The following is an 18,476-nucleotide window of genomic DNA, read 5'->3' on the forward strand; positions in this document are numbered from 1 at the left end:
CTACACCAGACCTAGGGGTCCTATAACTACCCCCCTACACCAGACCAAAGGGTCCTATAACTACCCCCCTACACCAGACCTAGGGGTCCTATAACTACCCCCCTACACCAGACCTAGGGGTCCTATAACTACCCCCCTACACCAGACCTAGGGGTCCTATAACTACCCCCCTACACCAGACCTAGGGGTCCTATAACTACCCCCCTACACCAGACCTAGGGTTCCTATAACTACCCCCCTACACCAGACCTAGGGGTCCTATAACTACCCCCGAAACCGGAACATAGAATGTGTAATTATCCCCATAATCCATCTTGAATTATTCTGCATACTATGTCCCCCATGTTAAGATCCAAATATTCCAGCACATCTTCTTACTTAAAAATAGAATCTTTATTGAGAAATCTTCATTAAAAATCCAAAAGCAGGATACAGGTTAAAAAACCATGGTAAAGACAGGTTCTGTTGAGTTGAAACGCGTGAATGCCGGTCTTTACCATGGTTTTTTAACCTGTATCCTGCTTTTGGATTTTTAATGAAGATTTCTCAATAAAGATTCTATTTTCAAGTAAGAAGATGTGCTGGAATATTTGGATCTTTGCATTTATGTCAGCTTGTGACATTTCCTAGCACCTTCATCAAAGAACTGGCTCCAACGTGACAAGTAATAAAAGGTGAGCTGAATATATTCGTTTATGTCCCCCATGTTGTACTGCTTCTCATATCTCGACCATCTTGTATCACTTGTACTCTGTCCCTCTATGTTGCTTCGCTCGTTGTACCCCGGCCCCCATATTTTATCGCTCGTCATACCCCAGCCCCCATATTTTATCGCTCGTCGTACCCAGCCCGCATATTTTATCGCTCGTCATACCCCAGCCCCCATATTTTATCGCTCGTCATACCCCGGCCCCCATATTGTATCGCTCGTCGTACCCCAGCCCCCATACTGTATCGCTCGTCGTACCCGGCCCCCATATTGCATCGCTCGTCGTACCCGGCCCCCATATTGCATCGTTCGTCGTACCCCGGCCCGCATATTGTATCGCTCGTCATACCCGGCCCCCATACTGTATCGCTCGTCGTACCCGGCCCCCATACTGTATCGCTCGTCGTACCCGGCCCCCATATTGTATCGCTCGTCGTACCCGGCCCCCATACTGTATCGCTCGTCGTACCCGGCCCCCATACTGTATCGCTCGTCGTACCCGGCCCCCATATTGTATCGCCCCCATACTGTATCGCTCGTCGTACCCCAGCCCCCATACTGTATCGCTCGTCGTACCCCAGCCCCCATACTGTATCGCTCGTCGTACCCCAGCCCCCATACTGTATCGCTCGTCGTACCCCAGCCCCCATACTGTATCGCTCGTCGTACCCCGGCCCGCATATTGTATCGCTCGTCGTACCCCAGCCCCCATACTGTATCGCTCGTCGTACCCTTGCCCCCATATTGCATCACTCGTCGTACCCTGGCCCCCATATTGTATCGCTCGTCGTACCCGGCCCCCATACTGTCGCTCATCGTACCCGGCCCCCTTATTGTATCGCTCGTCGTACCCCGGCCCCCAACTGTATCGCTCGTCGTACCCGGCCCGCATATTGTATCGCTCGTCATACCCCGGCCCCCATATTGTATCGCTCGTCGTACCCAGCGCCAATATTTTATCGCTTGTTGTACCCCGGCCCCCATATTGTATCGCTCGTCGTACCCGGCCCCCATACTCTATCGCTCATCGTACCCGACCCCCTTATTGTATCGCTCGTCGTACCCCGGCCCCCATACTGTATCGCTCGTCGTACCCGGCCCCCATACTGTATCGCTCGTCGTACCCTGGCCTCCATATTGTAACGCTCGTCGTACCCGGCGCCAATATTTTATCGCTTGTTGTACCCCGGCTCCCATATTTTATCGCTCGTCGTACCCGGCGCCAATATTTTATCGCTTGTTGTACCCCGGCCCCCATATTGTATCGCTCGTCGTACCCGGCCCCCATACTGTATCGCTCGTCGTACCCGGCCCCCTTATTGTATCGCTCGTCGTACCCTGGCCCCCATATTGCATCGCTCGTCGTACCCTGGCCCCCATATTGCATCGCTCGTCGTACCCTGGCCCCCATATTGTAACGCTCGTCGTACCCTGGCCCCCATATTGTAACGCTCGTCGTACCCGGCACCAATATTTTATCGCTTGTTGTACCCCGGCCCCCATATTGTATCGCTCGTAGTACCCAGGCCCCCATATTGCATCGCTCGCCGTATCCCGGACCCCATATTGTATCGCTCGTCGTACCGCGGCCCGCATATTGCATCACTCGTCGTACCCAGCCCCCATATTGTAACGCTCGTCATACCCCAGCCCCCATACTGTATCGCTCGTCGTACCCGGCCCCCATACTGTATCGCTTGTCGTACCCCGGCCCCCATATTCTATCGCTCGTCGTACCCCGGCCCGTATATTGTATCGCTTGTCATACCCCGGCCCCATATTTTATCGCTCGTCGTACCCGGCCCCCATACTGTATCGCTCGTCGTACCCGGCCCGCATATTGTATCGCTTGTCGTACCCCGGCCCCCATACTGTATTGCTCGTCGTACCCTGGCCTGGCCCCCATATTATATTGCTCATCGTACCCGGCCCCCATATTGTATTGCTTGTCGTACCCCGCTCAGTGTTGGCTACCAAATTTCTAGGTAATGGTGCGTGGCGCTGAGTGCGGTCAGTGACCCCTAAGGCTCTTCTGCTGCTCGATCATCAGGTTGAGGGAACTTTTCTGCATTTTTCTCTCCTCTCGTCACCGCAGCCACTGCCTCCACATTCCGGCTTTTCACTAATCTAGTTTTGTTTTTTGCTCTTTTCTATGGGACCTGGGACTGTGTGGAGCAGCACCGGCCGGGGTCTCCTCCGTCTCTCCTCAGCCCCTCCGTATCTCCTTCGTCTCTCCTCAGCCCCTCCGTATCTCCTCCGTCTCTCCTCAGCCCCTCCGTATCTCCTCCGTCTCTCCTCAGCCCCTCCGTATCTCCTCCGTCTCTCCTCAGCCCCTCCGTATCTCCTTCGTCTCTCCTCAGCCCCTCCGTATCTCCTCCGTCTCTCCTCAGCCCCTCTGTATCTCCTCCGTCTCTCCTCCGCCCCTCCGGATCTCCTCTGCCCCTCCATATCTCCTCCGTCTCTTCTCCGCCCCTCCATCTCTCCTCTGCCCTTCCATATCTCTCCTCTGCACTTTCGTCTCTCCTCCGCCCCTCCGTATCTCCTCCATTTCTCCTCCGCCCCTCCGTATCTCCTCCATTTCTCCTCCGCCCCTCCATATCTCCTCCGTCTCTCCTCAGCCCCTCCGTATCTCCTTCGTCTCTCCTCAGCCCCTCCGTATCTCCTCCGTCTCTCCTCAGCCCCTCCGTATCTCCTCCGTCACTCCTCCGCCCCTCCGGATCTCCTCTGCCCCTCCATATCTCCTCCATCTCTTCTCCGCCCCTCCATCTCTCCTCTGCCCTTCCATATCTCTCCTCTGCACTTTCGTCTCTCCTCCGCCCCTCCGGATCTCCTCCATTTCTCCTCCGCCCCTCCGTATCTCCTCCATTTCTCCTCCGCCCCTCCATATCTCCTCCGTTTCTCCTCCGCCCCTCCGTATCTCCTCCGCCCCTCCGTCTCATCCCCGCCCCTCTGTATCTCCTCCATCTCTCCTCCGTCTCTCCTCCCTATCTCCTCCGCCCCTCTGTATCTCATCCGTCTCTGCTCCGCTCCTCTGTATCTCCTCCATCTCTCCTCCACCTCTTTGTATCTTCTCCATCTCTCCGCCCCTGTCTCTCCTCTGCCCCTCTGTTTCTCCTCCCGTGTCTCCTCAACCCTGCCATATCGCCTCCACCCCTCCGTATCTCCTCCATCTCTCCTCCGTCCCTCCGTATCTCCTTTGTCTCTCCTCCGTCCCGCCATATCTCCTCCGCCCTTCCGTATCTCCTCCGTCCCTCCGTATCTCCTCAGTTTCTCCTCCACCCTTCCTTATCTCCTCCATCTCTCATCCGCCCCTCCGTATCTCCTCCATCTCTCCTCCGCCCCTCCGTATCTCCTCCGTCTCTCCTCCGCCCCTCCGTATCTCCTCCGTCTCTCATCCGCCCCTCCGTATCTCCTCCATCTCTCCTCCGCCCTTCCGTATCTCCTCCGTCTCTCCTCCGCCCCTCCGTATCTCCTCCGTCTCTCCTCCGCCCCTCCGTATCCCCTCCATCTCTCCTCCGCCCCTCCGTATCTCCTCTGTCTCTTCTCCGCCCCTCCGTAACTCCTCCGCCTCTCTGTATCTCCTCCGTATCTCCTCCACCCCTCCGTATCTCCTCCATATCCCCTCCGTATCCCCTCCGCCCTCTGTATCTACTCCGTATCCCCTCCGCCCCTCTGTATCACCTCCGTCTCTCCTCTGCCCCTCTAGATCTCCTCTGTCTCTCCTCCGCCCCTCCATATCTCCTCCGTCTCTCTGTATCTCCTCCGTCTCTTCTCCGCCCCTCCGTCTCTCCTCCGCCCCTCTGTATCTCCTCCATTACTCCTCCGCCCCTCTGTATCTCCTCCGTATCTCCTCCGCCCCTTCGTATCTCCTCCATCTCTCCTCCGCCCCTCTGTATCTACTCCGTCTCTCCTCCGCCCCTCCGTATCTCCTCCATCTCTACTCCACCCCTCCGTATCTCCTCTGTCTCTTCTCCGCCTCTCTGTATTTCCTCCACCCCACCGTATCTCCTCCATATCCCCTCCGTCTCTCCTCCGCCCTCTGTATCTACTCTGTATCCCCTCCACCCCTCCGTAACCCCTCCGTCTCTCCTCTGCCCCTCTGTATCCCCTCCACCCCTCTGTATCCCCTCCACCCCTCCGTAACCCCTCCATCTCTCCTCTGCCCCTCTGTATCTCCTCCGTCTCCCCTCCGCACCTCCGTATCTCCTCCGTCTCTCCTCCGCCCTTCCGTATCTCCTCCGTCTCTCCTCCGCCCTTCCGTATCTCCTCCGTCTCTCCTCCGCCCCTCCGTATCGCCTCCGTCTCTCCTCCGCCCCTCCGTATCTCCTCTGTCTCTTCTCTGCCCCTCCATAACTCCTCCGCCTCTCTGTATCTCCTCCGTATTTCCTCCGTATCTCCTCCACCCCTCCGTATCCCCTCCGCCCCTCCTCCACCCGTTTCTCCTCCGTCTCTCCTCCGCCCCTCTGTTTCTCCTCCGTCTCTCCTCTGCCCCTCTGTATCTCCTCTGTCTCTCCTCCGCATCTATCTCCTCCGTCTCTTCTCCGCCCCTCCGTCTCTCCTCCGCCCCTCCGTATCTCCTCTGTCTCTCCTCCGCCCCTCCGTATCTCCTCCGTCTCTCCTCCGCCCCTCCGTATCTCCTCTGTCTCTTCTCTGCCCCTCCATAACTCCTCCGCCTCTCTGTATCTCCTCCGTATTTCCTCCGTATCTCCTCCACCCCTCCATATCCCCTCCGTCTCTCCTCCGCCCTCTGTATCTACTCCGTATACCCTCCGCCCCTCTGTATCTCCTCCGTCTCTCCTCCGCCCCTCCGTATCTCCTCCGTATCTCCTCCGCCCCTCTGTGTCTCCTCCGCCCCTCTGTTTCTCCTCCGTCTCTCCTCCGCCCCTCTGTATCTCCTCCGTCTCTCCTCCACCCCTCCGTATCTCCTCCGTATCTCCTCCTCCCCTCCGTCTCTCCTCCGCCCCTCCGTATCTCCTCCATCTCTCCTCCGCCCCTCCGTATCTCCTCCATCTCTCCTCCGCCCCTCCGTATCTCCTCCGTCTCTCCTCCGCCCCTCCGTATCTCCTCCGCCCCTCCGTATCTCCTTCGTCTCTCCTCCGCCCCTCCGTATCTCCTCCGCCCCTCCGTATCTCCTTCGTCTCTCCTCCGCCCCTCCGTATCTCCTCTGTCTCTCCTCCGCCCCTCCGTATCTCCTCCGTCTCTCCTCCGCCCCTCCGTATCTCCTCCGTCCCTCCGTATCTCCTCCTCCCCTCCGTCTCTCCTCCGCCCCTCCGTATCTCCTCCGTATCTCCTCCGCCCCTCCGTATCTCCTCCGTATCTCCTCCGCCCCTCCGTATCTCCTCCGTATCTCCTCCTCCCCTCCGTCTCTCCTCCGCCCCTCCGTATCTCCTCCATCTCTCCTCCGCCCCTCCGTATCTCCTCCATCTCTCCTCCGCCCCTCCGTATCTCCTCCGTCTCTACTCCGCCCCTCCGTATCTCCTCCGCCCCTCCGTATCTCCTCCGCCCCTCCGTATCTCCTCCGTCTCTCCTCTGCCCCTCCGTATCTCATCCGTCTCTCATCCGCCCCTCCGTATCTCCTCCGTATCTCCTCCGCCCCTCTGTATCTCCTCTGTATCTCCTCCGTATCTCATCCGCCCCTCCGTATCTCCTCCGTATCTCCTCCGCCCCTCTGTATCTCCTCTGTATCTCCTCCGTATCTCCTCCGTCTCTCCTCCGTATCTCCTCCGCCCCTCTGTATCTCCTCTGTATCCCCTCCGTCTCTCCTCCGCCCCTCCGTATCTCCTCCGTCCCTCCGTATCTCCTCCGTCTCTCCGCCGCCTGCTGCTGACGTTCTCCTTTGCTTCAGACCATTTTCCATCCTACAAAGCGATTTTGTCAGTCACTTTGGGCTGGGCAGCGGTGTTTTCTCCTCTTTTGGTTTCCTTTGTCCTGACTTTACAGGATCTTTGTAGACTTTTGTGGAGTTGCCAGGTCCCCTCTTCATTCCCCGCCTGGACCCCAGCAGCAGCTGTTGGCATTGCTTCCCTAACCCCTTCATGGCCAGATTAGATCGCAGACTCATCCGCCGTCCATCCTGCTGATTGTCGCCAGACTGTGGTGCCTGGGACACGACACTGAACTTCAGTGGGTGGTCTGTGAATTCCTGAGACCCCCACACCTAACAGCCCACTGGCTCCACAGCCCCAGCTGCAGCTCGGACCTTTGGGACCCTGATAACGGTTTCTTCCACCGATGATGAGACGTTCAAACTGTAAGAAAGCGAAGAAAGAAAGACGGAAGAATGTGACCAAGGGGAGGAGGGAAGGAAGCCAGAAATGAGAAAGAAGAGCGAGAAGAAGGCAAGAAAAACCGCAGCAGAGACAGCAAGTAGTGAGAGGTTGGGGTCATTCTGACCCCCATTACTGCACCCCAAGCTTTATGGGATGTCTTATGAGATGATAGAACTGCACACCTTGAGTCCCTGTGATGGCCTGGATCTGACCAAGAACCCTAAAGGGGCTCACCGTCTGGAGCGGACGAATGCGGTGAGGATCCCTCCGGGCAGAGCGCCCCTCATCCTACAGCGGAGTCTCCGGAGAAGGGTCGTGTCAGGACAGGAGGACCTGCTGCCATCAGGCAAAGTAGGGAAGGGGCACTACTTCCAGCCCACGTCCCACTCGCAGTATACCTGGTGCGACCTCTGTGGGGACTTCATCTGGGGCATCTACCGGAAGAGCCTGCGCTGCGCCTGTGAGTACAAACTCGGGTGGAAGGGGTTAACGGCAGTGAGGGCAGACGCAGCACCGGCTGCAACATGAGAGCAAAACCGCAGCTCTCGCCCGTCACATGGAGGAAAAAGTCACAAGAGACTCGCACAACTCGCGGGACGATAAGGCCGTGTTCACATGTCCGGGAATCATCCATGACATCCCGCAGCGATCACTGACTTCTGCACACAGAACTTTTATGTTCGTTTATAAAAAACTGATTTCTACTGGATCCGGTTTTTTTAACTTTCAAGTCTATGGAAAACGGATCCGTTATTTCGGCATCTGTTGTTCTCCCTTTTGAAGCAGATCCTGTTAGGCCTCTTTCACACTTCAGTTTTTTGTGTCAGTTAAAATCCGCCAAAAAGGCGGAAAAGCGGATCCGTTCCTAACTGATGTGAACGGATGCCACAGGAACCGTTTTTTTACGGATCCGCAGAATGAAGAAATTTAAAGGAACCGCAGAGAGAGAGAGAATTTTTTCCTCCGCCACAAAGGATTTCAGGGTTCATTTTCTCCCTGACTTCCTTTCTCCATGTGCAATGGAAAATGCGGATCCAACAACAAAAAAAACGTTGCAGGGTCCGTCCAGGCATGCCGGCGGACGCCAAAAATTTGGCGGATCCTCAAAAAAACGGATCCAACGGACGGCCATCCGTCAAGATCCGACAGTAATGCAACTCAATGGGGAAAAAAACGGATCCGCAAAAAAAATGGCGGATCCGTTTTTTTCATAACCTGGCGGATTTTGACTGATGGTCAATAACGGAGGTGTGAAAGAGGCCTAAGAAAAGCGAATGGCGAAATAACGGATCTGTCGTCCATAGACATCAATAGTAAAAAGACGGATTTAGCTGAAATCAGTTTTTTACACAAAAGTTCTATGTGCAGAAGTCAGTGATCGCTGCTGGAGCCGACAGATGAGTCCCGGACATGTGAACACGGCCTTAGAGAAAGCCGCCATCTCGAGCCGACGTTCACACTGTGCGCCAGGTCTGTTCCGTGTTACACACCCTCTGCTCCTCCGTTCTGGGAGTCGTAAGATGCAACATAAAGTAAAGAGGTGTTATCCTCCAGAGCTGCAGTCACTATTCTGCTGTTACGTTGGTGTCTTATCCTCCAGAGCTGCAGTCACTATTCTGCTGTTACATCTTGTCTTATCCTCCAGAGCTGCAGTCACTATTCTGCTGTTACATCTTGTCTTATCCTCCAGAGCTGCGGTCACTATTCTGCTATTACATCGTGTCTTATCCTCCAGTCACCTCCAGAGCTGCAGTCACTGTCTTATCCTCCAGTCACCTCCAGAGCTGCAGTCACTGTCTTATCCTCCAGTCACCTCTAGAGCTGCAGTCACTATTCTGCTATTACATCGTGTCTTATCCTCCAGTCACCTCCAGAGCTGCAGTCACTATTCTGCTATTACATCGTGTCTTATCCTCCAGTCTCCTCCAGAGCTGCAGTCACTATTCTGCTATTACATTGTGTCTTATCCTCCAGTCTCCTCCAGAGCTGCAGTCACTATTCTGCTGTTACATCGTGTCTTATCCTCCAGTCTCCTCCAGAGCTGCAGTCACTATTCTGCTATTACATCGTGTCTTATCCTCCAGTCTCCTCCAGAGCTGTAGTCACTATTCTGCTATTACATCGTGTCTTATCCTCCAGTCTCCTCCAGAGCTGCAGTCACTATTCTGCTATTACATCGTGTCTTATCCTCCAGTCTCCTCCAGAGCTGCAGTCACTATTCTGCTATTATATCATGTCTTATCCTCCAGTCTCCTCCAGAGCTGCGGTCACTATTCTGCTGTTACATCGTGACTTATCCTCCAGTCTCCTCCAGAGCTGCAGTCACTATTCTGCTGTTACATCGTGTCTTATCCTCCTGTCACCTCCAGAGCTGCGGTCACTATTCTGCTATTACGCAGTGTCTTACCCTCCAGTCACCTCCAGAGCTGCGGTCACTATTCTGCTGTTACATCATGTCTTATCCTCCAGTCACCTCCAGAGCTGCAGTCACTATTCTGATATTATGTGGTGTCTTACCCTCCAGTCACCTCCAGAGCAGCACTCACTATTCTGCTGTTACATCATGTCTTATCCTCCAGTCACCTCCAGAGCTGCAGCGGACATGTTTGGGTACAGCCCCTACATAACCTCCTGCTGCAGTCTCGGGGTCGGAGGACCCTCTTATACTGATATATACTCTGCTTCTGGTGGTCTCTGATTGGTCACTTTTCCCTTGCATTAGTTTGGATAAAATCCTCTGAATTAAAGGGGCGCGCCGTCAGTCTTCTGTTTCCTAATTGTAACAGGACGTCCACGAGCCGTCTGTAGAGCTGTGGCCCCTTTATTAGTAGAATTAATGGGGGCCCAGATTCCTCCTGTAACATGTGCCTGGGCCGGGACGGGTGGACTGCCCCTTTAAGAGCTGCATGGTGAAGGTCTCATCTGAGAAATGATGGGGGGACCTGGGAGCCCCCCTCTCACACAGAATAGTGGTCTGGCTCTTCTGGCCCTTGAGGGTCCCAATGTGTCTGCACATCCACAGAGGACAGAGCGCTCACTGCTCACAGCCGGAGGTTTGCTCCAGTTGTGTCCTGTCCTCTTTTCATCCGCAGTGATACATTGTATCAGGACAGGAGAGGGGTCAGCAGCTTCTGTTTACTGCACTGACACATTATAACAAACCAATATATCTGTGCATGTGTCATCCTCTGATGTGATGGATCCTTCAGGTTTTCTGATTACAGCTTTTATGTCAATATCTCCACCAGCTGTCAGTGAATGAAAACACTGCAAACCCAGCACAAGTATCCAGTGTAGACAATGGAGCCCAAACCTCCAGCTACAGTGGATCAGCCAAGAGTCCTGTGCACTGGATACACTGTAACAAACCCTCAGCTGCACTATCTGTACCTGGGACCTTTGGCCAACCTAAGTGTGAGGGCTAACGAGTGCAAGATCGCCACCTGCAGGACACTGGAGGCAAGGCGGATACGTGAAAACTATCAGGAAATACCATGACCAAGTGTAGAGTTGTGTGTGAGTGGGATGATGTGTACACGTACATGTATGACGGTGTATGTGCAGTGTATGACGGTGCATGTGCAGTGTATGACGGTGTATGTGCAGTGTATGACGGTGCATGTGCAGTGTATGACGGTGTATGTGCAGTGTATGACGGTGTATGTGCAGTGTATGATGATGTATGTACAGTGTATGATGATGTATGTGCAGTGTATGACGGTGTATGTACAGTGTATGACGGTGTATGTGCAGTGTATGATGATGTATGTACAGTGTATGATGATGTATGTTCAGTGTATGATGATGTATGTAAAGTGTATGATGATATATGACGGTGTATGTACAGAGTATGATGATGTATGTACAGTGTATGGTGATGTATGTGCAGTGTATGACGGTGTATGTGCAGTGTATGATGATGTATGACGGTGTATGTACAGAGTATGATGATGTATGTACAGTGTATGGTAATGTATGTACAGTGTATGACGGTGTATGTGCAGTGTATGATGATGCATGTGCAGTGTATGACGGTGTATGTGCAGTGTATGTACAGTGTATGGTGAAGTATGTGCAGTGTATGATGATATATGACGGTGTATGTACAGTGTATGATGCTGTATGTACAGTGTATGGTAATGTATGTGCAGTGTATGACGGTGTATGTGCAGTGTATGATGATGTATGACGGTGTATGTACAGAGTATGATGATGTATGTACAGTGTATGGTAATGTATGTACAGTGTATGACGGTGTATGTGCAGTGTATGATGATGCATGTGCAGTGTATGACGGTGTATGTGCAGTGTATGTACAGTGTATGGTGAAGTATGTGCAGTGTATGATGATGTATGACGGTGTATGTACAGTGTATGATGCTGTATGTACAGTGTATGGTAATGTATGTGCAGTGTATGACGGTGTATGTGCAGTGTATGATGATGCATGTGCAGTGTATGATGGTGTATGTGCAGTGTATGTACAGTGTATGGTGAAGTATGTGCAGTGTATGATGATGTATGACGGTGTATATACAGTGTATGATGCTGTATGTACAGTGTATGATAATGTATGTGCAGTGTATGACGGTGTATGTGCAGTGTATGATGTATGTGCAGTGTATGATGATGTACGTGCAGTGTATGATGATGTATGTACAGTGTATGATGTATGTACGTGTATGACGGTGTATTACAGTGTATGACGGTGTATGTACAGTGTATGATGGTGTATGTACAGTGTATGATGATGTATGTGCAGTGTATGGCGGTGTATGTGCAGTGTATGACGATGTATGTACAGTGTATGACGGTGTATGTGCAGCGTATGATGATGTATGTGCAGTGTATGACTGTGTATGTGCAGTGTATGATGATGTATGATGGTGTATGTACAGAGTATGATGATGTATGTACAGTGTATGATGATGTATGTGCAGTGTGTGATGTATGTGCATTGTATGACGGTGTATGTGCAGTGTATGACGGTGTATGTGCAGTGTATGATGTATGACGGTGTATGTACAGTGTATGATGATGTATGTGCAGTGTATGACGGTGTATGTGCAGTGTATGATGTATGATGGTGTATGTATAGTGTATGATGATGTATGTGCAGTGTATAACGGTGTATGTGCAGTGTATGATGATGTATAATGGTGTAGGTACAGTGTATGATGATGTATGTACAGTGTATGATGATGTATGTGCAGTGTATGACGGTGTATGTGCAGTGTATGACGGTGTATGTACAGTGTATGATGATGAATGTGCAGTGAATGATGATGTATGTGCAGTGTATGACAATGTATGTACAGTGTATGACAGTGTATGTACAGTGTATGATGATGTATGTGCAGTGTATGACAATGTATGTACAGTGTATGATGATGTATGTGCAGTGTATGATGATGCATGTGCAGTGTATGACAATGTATGTACAGTGTATGATGATGTATGTGCAGTGTATGATTATGTATGTGCAGTGTATGACGGTGTATGTGTAGTGTATGATGCCGTATAACGGTGTATGTACAGTGTATGAAGGTGTATATACAGTGTATGATGATGTATGTGCAGTGTATGACGGTGTATGTGCAGTGTATGATGTATGATGGTGTATGTATAGTGTATGATGATGTATGTGCAGTATATAACGGTGTATGTGCAGTGTATGATGATGTATAATGGTGTAGGTACAGTGTATGATGATGTATGTACAGTGTATGATGATGTATGTGCAGTGTATGACGGTGTATGTGCAGTGTATGACGATGTATGTACAGTGTATGATGATGAATGTGCAGTGAATGATGATGTATGTGCAGTGTATGACAATGTATGTACAGTGTATGACAGTGTATGTACAGTGTATGATGATGTATGTGCAGTGTATGACAATGTATGTACAGTGTATGATGATGTATGTGCAGTGTATGATGATGCATGTGCAGTGTATGACAATGTATGTACAGTGTATGATGATGTATGTGCAGTGTATGATTATGTATGTGCAGTGTATGACGGTGTATGTGTAGTGTATGATGCCGTATAACGGTGTATGTACAGTGTATGAAGGTGTATATACAGTGTATGATGATGTATGTACAGTGTATGATGATGTATGTGCAGTGTATGATGATGTATGTGCAGTGTATGATGATGTATGTGCAGTGTATGACGGTATATGTGCAGTGTATGACGATGTTTGTACAGTGATGATGAATGTGCAGTGAATGATGATGTACATACAGTGTATGATGATGTATTCGCAGTGTATGACGGTGTATGTGCAGTGTATCATTGTGTACGTACAGTGCATGATGTATGTACAGTGTATGATGATGTATGTGCTGTGTATGACGGTGTATGTGCAGTGTATGATGATGAGTGTGCAGTGAATGATGATGTATGTGCAGTGTATGATGATGTACGTGCAGTTGCAGTGTATGACGGTGTACGTGCAAGTGTATGATGATGTATATACAGTGTATGATGATGAATGTACAGTGTATGATGTATATGCAGTGTATGACGGTGTATGTGCAGTGTATGACGGTGTATGTACAGTGTATGATGATGTATGTGCAGTGTATGGCGGTGAATGTGCAGTGTATGACGATGTATGTACAGTGTATGACGGTGTATGTGCAGCGTATGATGATGTCTGTGCAGTGTATGACTGTGTATGTACAGAGTATGATGATGTATGTGCAGTGTGTGATGTATGTGCATTGTATGACGGTGTATGTGCAGTGTATGACGGTGTATGTGCAGTGTATGATGTATGACGGTGTATGTACAGTGTATGATGATGTATGACGGTGTATGTACAGTGTATGATGATGTATGTGCAGTGTATAACGGTGTATGTACAGTGTATGACGGTGTATGTGCAGCGTATGATGATGTTTGTGCAGTGTATGACTGTGTATGTACAGTGCATGATGATGTATGTGCAGTGTGTGATGTATGTGCATTGTATGACGGTGTATGTGCAGTGTATGACGGTGTATGTGCAGTGTATGATGTATGACGGTGTATGTACAGTGTATGATGTATGACGGTGTATGTGCAGTGTATGATGTATGACGGTGTATGTACAGTGTATGATGATGTATGACGGTGTATGTACAGTGTATGATGATGTATGTGCAGTGTATAACGGTGTATGTACAGTGTATGACGGTGTATGTGCAGTGTATGACGATGTATGTACAGTGTATGATGAATGTGCAGTGTATGACAATGTATGTACAGAGTATGACGGTGTATGTGCAGTGTATGATGCCGTATAACGGTGTATGTACAGTGTATGATGGTGTATGTACAGTGTATGATGATGTATGTGCATCAGGGGGACAGTCTTGAGGAGATCATTTGCATATTCCCAGTGCCTTCTGGGATAAGTGAAGAGTCTCCGCGGGCTCAACGATCACTGGGTTTTGGCCGTTGCAGCTGAAAAGAGGAAATCGGAAAACCAGGGGAAGAGTCTTGAGGAGATCATTTGCATATTCCCAGTGCCTTCTGGGATAAGTGAAGAGTCTCCGTGAGCTCAACGATCACAGGGTTTTGGCCGTTGCAGCTGAAAAGAGGAAATCGGAAAAACCGCTCGCCTATCGGCGCGCGAATTTTGGCTCATCTTTCATCGTTTTTAAGAAATCTCAAGATGGAAGAGGCCAGGAGCCATTTGGTGAGCTGCATTTCTTGCTACATGTTCACAGATTTACCAGTGGAAAAGCCAAACTTCACATGCCACAAATGCAGCTTGTGACCCTGTTGGAGGAAAAGTTGCAAAATCTCGAAGAGAGGTTAGCTACGTTGAAGATCATTAAGGAAGGTGAAGAGTTCTTGGACAGAGCAGAATTATCTCTTCATGTTACAGAAAGAGAAGAAATTCGAAGTGCACCTGAAGAAACAGAGGAATGGAGACATGTGACCCAGAGAAGCAGGAGGATCAGGAGGCAGTCAGCACCCATACTGCTCAGAAACCAGTACCAGGCTCTCACGCAGGAGAACGATGAAGAAATACATCAGGATAAGACTTTGCCCACAAACAGCAACCTTGTACGCCTTCAGAGTCCTCCTGGATGGAGAAAGAAAAATGTTGTGAAGAAGAAACGGAGAGTGGTGGTCATGGGGGATTCCCTGCTGAGAGGAACAGAGGCCGCTATCTGCAGACCGGATATAACTTCAAGAGAAATGTGCTGTCTTCCAGGTGCAAAAATTAAAGATGTGTCTGACAGGATATCAGGACTCTTCAGACCTACAGATGACTACCCATTCCTGCTACTACATGTGGGGACAAATGACACCGCAAGAAACGACCTGGAAACCATCTGCAGAGACTTTGAAGACTTAGGCAAGAAAGTGAAAGAACTGGGAGCGCAGGTGGTCTTCTCTTCCATCCTCCCAGTGGATGGCCATGGAACAAGGAGGTGGAATAAGATTCTGCAGGTGAACAACTGGCTACGTCGATGGTGCCGTCAGCAACGATTTGGATTTCTGGATCACGGAGTGATTTACCTTTACGATGGACTACTTGCTAGAGATGGGGTGCACCTTACGAAGACTGGAAAACATGTATTTGGAAGTCGCCTTGCTACACTTGTAAGGAGAGCTTTAAACTAGAACAACATGGGAAGGGAAGCAAAAGACCAGAAAAAGCCATACACCTGACAAATGCTATTGAGAACTCTGCTATTAGAAGTGGAAAGGAAGAACAAAGACGAAAGAATCTAATTAATAAAAACATTGGAGAAAGAGAAACCAATCACAAACTAAAATGTTTCTATACTAATGCACAAAGCATGGGCAACAAACAAGGAGAATTGGAACTACTAACACAGGAAAAGAAATATGATGTCATTGGAATCACTGAAACTTGGCGGGACGATACACATGATTGGAATACAAGACTAGAAGGATACAACTTATTTGCAAGAAACAGACTTGATAAACGAGGAGGGGGTGTCGCATTGTATGTTAGAAACGCGTATATCTGCACAGAGATTGAAGCTTCAGAGACTGGGAGTTCTGTGGAAACTGTTTGGGTAAGAATACAAGGACAGAACAATGGAAAGGACACCATTGTAGGCATTTACTACAGGCCGCCTGTGCAAGCTGAAGATATGGATGAACTCTTTATGCATCAAATGGCCAAGTTCTCCAAAAAATATGACATAGTTGTCATGGGAGATTTCAACTATCCAGACATTTGTTGGGAATCTCTCTCAGGCAAAACTAACAGGTCAAGGAAATTCTTATCCTCTCTTGCTGACAACTTTATCTTCCAAAAAGTAAGGGAGAAAACAAGGGGAACTGCTACCTTGGATCTAATCCTTATAAACAGGGAGGAAATGGTTGAGGAGGTAAAAGTGGCTGGGACCCTAGGAGGTAGCGACCATGCTATTTTAGAATTTTGGATAACTAGAGGAGGAAGACCTGTGAAGACTCAGACATCAAGGTTAGATTTCAGAAAGGCAGATTTTAAAGGATTCAGAAAGAGAATTGGAGGGATCCAATGGCTGGATATCCTTAAAGACAAAAATGTCCAGGAAGGATGGGAAATCTTGAAAAATGAAATTCTCAAAGCACAGTTGTTAACAATTCCGAAAAGAGGGAAGAATAGGAAGCATTTAAGGAAACCAGGATGGATGAACACAGAACTTAAGCACATGCTAAAAAGGAAGAAAAAAATGTTTATAAAATGGAAAGAGGGAGGCATATCTAAAGAAGAATATAATGCTGTCTGCAGAACCTGCAGGGCACAAATCAGATTATCTAAAGCTGAAAATGAATTGAGGCTTGCAAGAGATGTCAAAAGCAATAATAAAGGATTTTGGGGATATGTCAAAAGTAAAAGAAAAGTCAAAGATGCTATAGGATTTTTACAGGATGAAAATGATGAAATGGTAAGACAGGATGTTGAGAAGGCTGAACTTTTAAATTCCTATTTTGCATCTGTTTTCTCTCAGAAAGGAAATGTAACATCAACTGTTATTCACTGTCCTATTAAGGGAATAGAAGAATCCAGGATATCTATAAACAGAAAGATAGTGAGGAAACACTTAGCTAACCTAAATGAATTCAAGTCTCCAGGTCCAGATGAATTACACCCCAGAGTACTGAAGGAGATAGCAGAAGAAATTTTCGAACCCCTCTCCATAATCTTTGAAAATTCTTGGAGAACAGGAGAAGTGCCAGAAGACTGGAGAAGAGCAAATGTTGTTCCTATCTTCAAAAAGGGGAAGAAGGTGGACCCAGGCAACTATAGGCCGGTGAGTCTGACTTCTATACCAGGAAAGATCTTTGAACAAATTATTAAACAACATGTACGCAAGTACCTGGATAAGAATGAAGTGATTAAACAGAGTCAGCATGGGTTTGTAACTAATAAGTCATGTCAGACTAACTTAATTTCCTTCTATGATGGTATCACTGATTGGGTGGATCAAGGAAATGCTGTAGATATAGTATATCTTGACTTCAGCAAAGCATTTGACAAAGTCTCTCATACAATCCTTATTGAAAAAATGACTAAGTATGGAATGGACAAGGCAACTGTTAGGTGGATTCATAACTGGCTTAGTGATCGGACACAAAGAGTGGTCGTAAATGGCTGCACATCCAGTTGGAAGAATGTCTCAAGTGGGGTGCCACAGGGCTCTGTCCTGGGCCCTGTATTGTTCAACATCTTTATCAACGATTTAGATGAAGGAATTGAGGGTAAACTGATTAAATTTGCTGATGACACAAAGCTAGGAGGGATAGCTAATACTAGAGAAGAGAGAGAGAGGATTCAAAAAGATTTAAATAAACTGGAGAAGTGGGCAGCAACTAACAGAATGGTTTTTAACAGGGAGAAATGCAAAGTACTACATCTGGGCAATAAAAATGAAAAAAGCATATACAGAATGGGAGGAATAGGGCTAAGTGACAGCACATGTGAAAAAGACTTGGGTATACTAATAGATCACAGACTGAATATGAGTCAACAGTGTGATGCAGCAGCAAAAAAGGCAAATGCAATTCTAGGATGTATTAACAGAAGCATACAGTCTAGATCACGTGAAGTCATTATTTCCCTCTACTCCTCTTTGGTCAGACCTCATCTGGAATATTGTGTCCAGTTTTGGGCACCACATTTTAAAAAAGACATCAACAAACTGGAGCAAGTTCAGAAAAGAGCGACCAGAATGGTGACCGGTCTGCAAACCCTGTCTTATGAGGAAAGGTTGCAGGATTTGGGAATGTTTAGTTTGCAAAAGAGAAGACTGAGAGGAGACTTAATAGCTGTCTACAAATATCTAAAGGGCTGTCACATTGTAGAAGGATCAACTTTATTCTCATTTGCACAAGGAAAGACTAGAAGCAATGGGATGAAACTGAATGGGAGGAGACACAGATTAGATATTAGAAAAAACTTTTTGACAGTTAGAGTGATCAATGAGTGGAACAGGCTGCCACGAGAAGTGGTGAGTTCTCCTTCAATGGAA

At 48.9% G+C, this 18,476-nt stretch overlaps 2 protein-coding genes across 2 annotated transcripts in view; both read left to right on the forward strand.

Annotated features, from left to right (window-relative positions):
- Positions 1-2,835: 2,835 nt before the first annotated feature.
- LOC141075458 (uncharacterized) lies at positions 2,836-6,660 on the forward strand (the record flags this gene model as incomplete). Its single annotated transcript, XM_073562521.1, has 2 exons — positions 2,836-4,174; positions 6,650-6,660. Coding segments are annotated over 2 exons (1,350 nt in total), but the record flags the coding sequence as incomplete, so codon positions are not given.
- Positions 6,661-6,759: 99 nt separating this feature from the next.
- RASSF1 (Ras association domain family member 1) overlaps positions 6,760-18,476 on the forward strand; it is a 43,861-nt gene continuing 32,144 nt past the window's right edge. Inside the window, exon 1 of the mRNA XM_073562542.1 lies at positions 6,760-7,438. Within this exon, the coding sequence (XP_073418643.1) occupies positions 7,132-7,438 (307 nt within the window). The 5' untranslated portion in view covers positions 6,760-7,131. The remainder of the gene's footprint in view (positions 7,439-18,476) is intronic.

This window comes from Dendrobates tinctorius, unplaced genomic scaffold (genome assembly GCF_039654945.1).
Source record: "Dendrobates tinctorius isolate UK_male_01 unplaced genomic scaffold, ASM3965494v1 ptg000357l, whole genome shotgun sequence".
Classification (NCBI taxonomy): domain Eukaryota; kingdom Metazoa; phylum Chordata; class Amphibia; order Anura; family Dendrobatidae; genus Dendrobates; species Dendrobates tinctorius.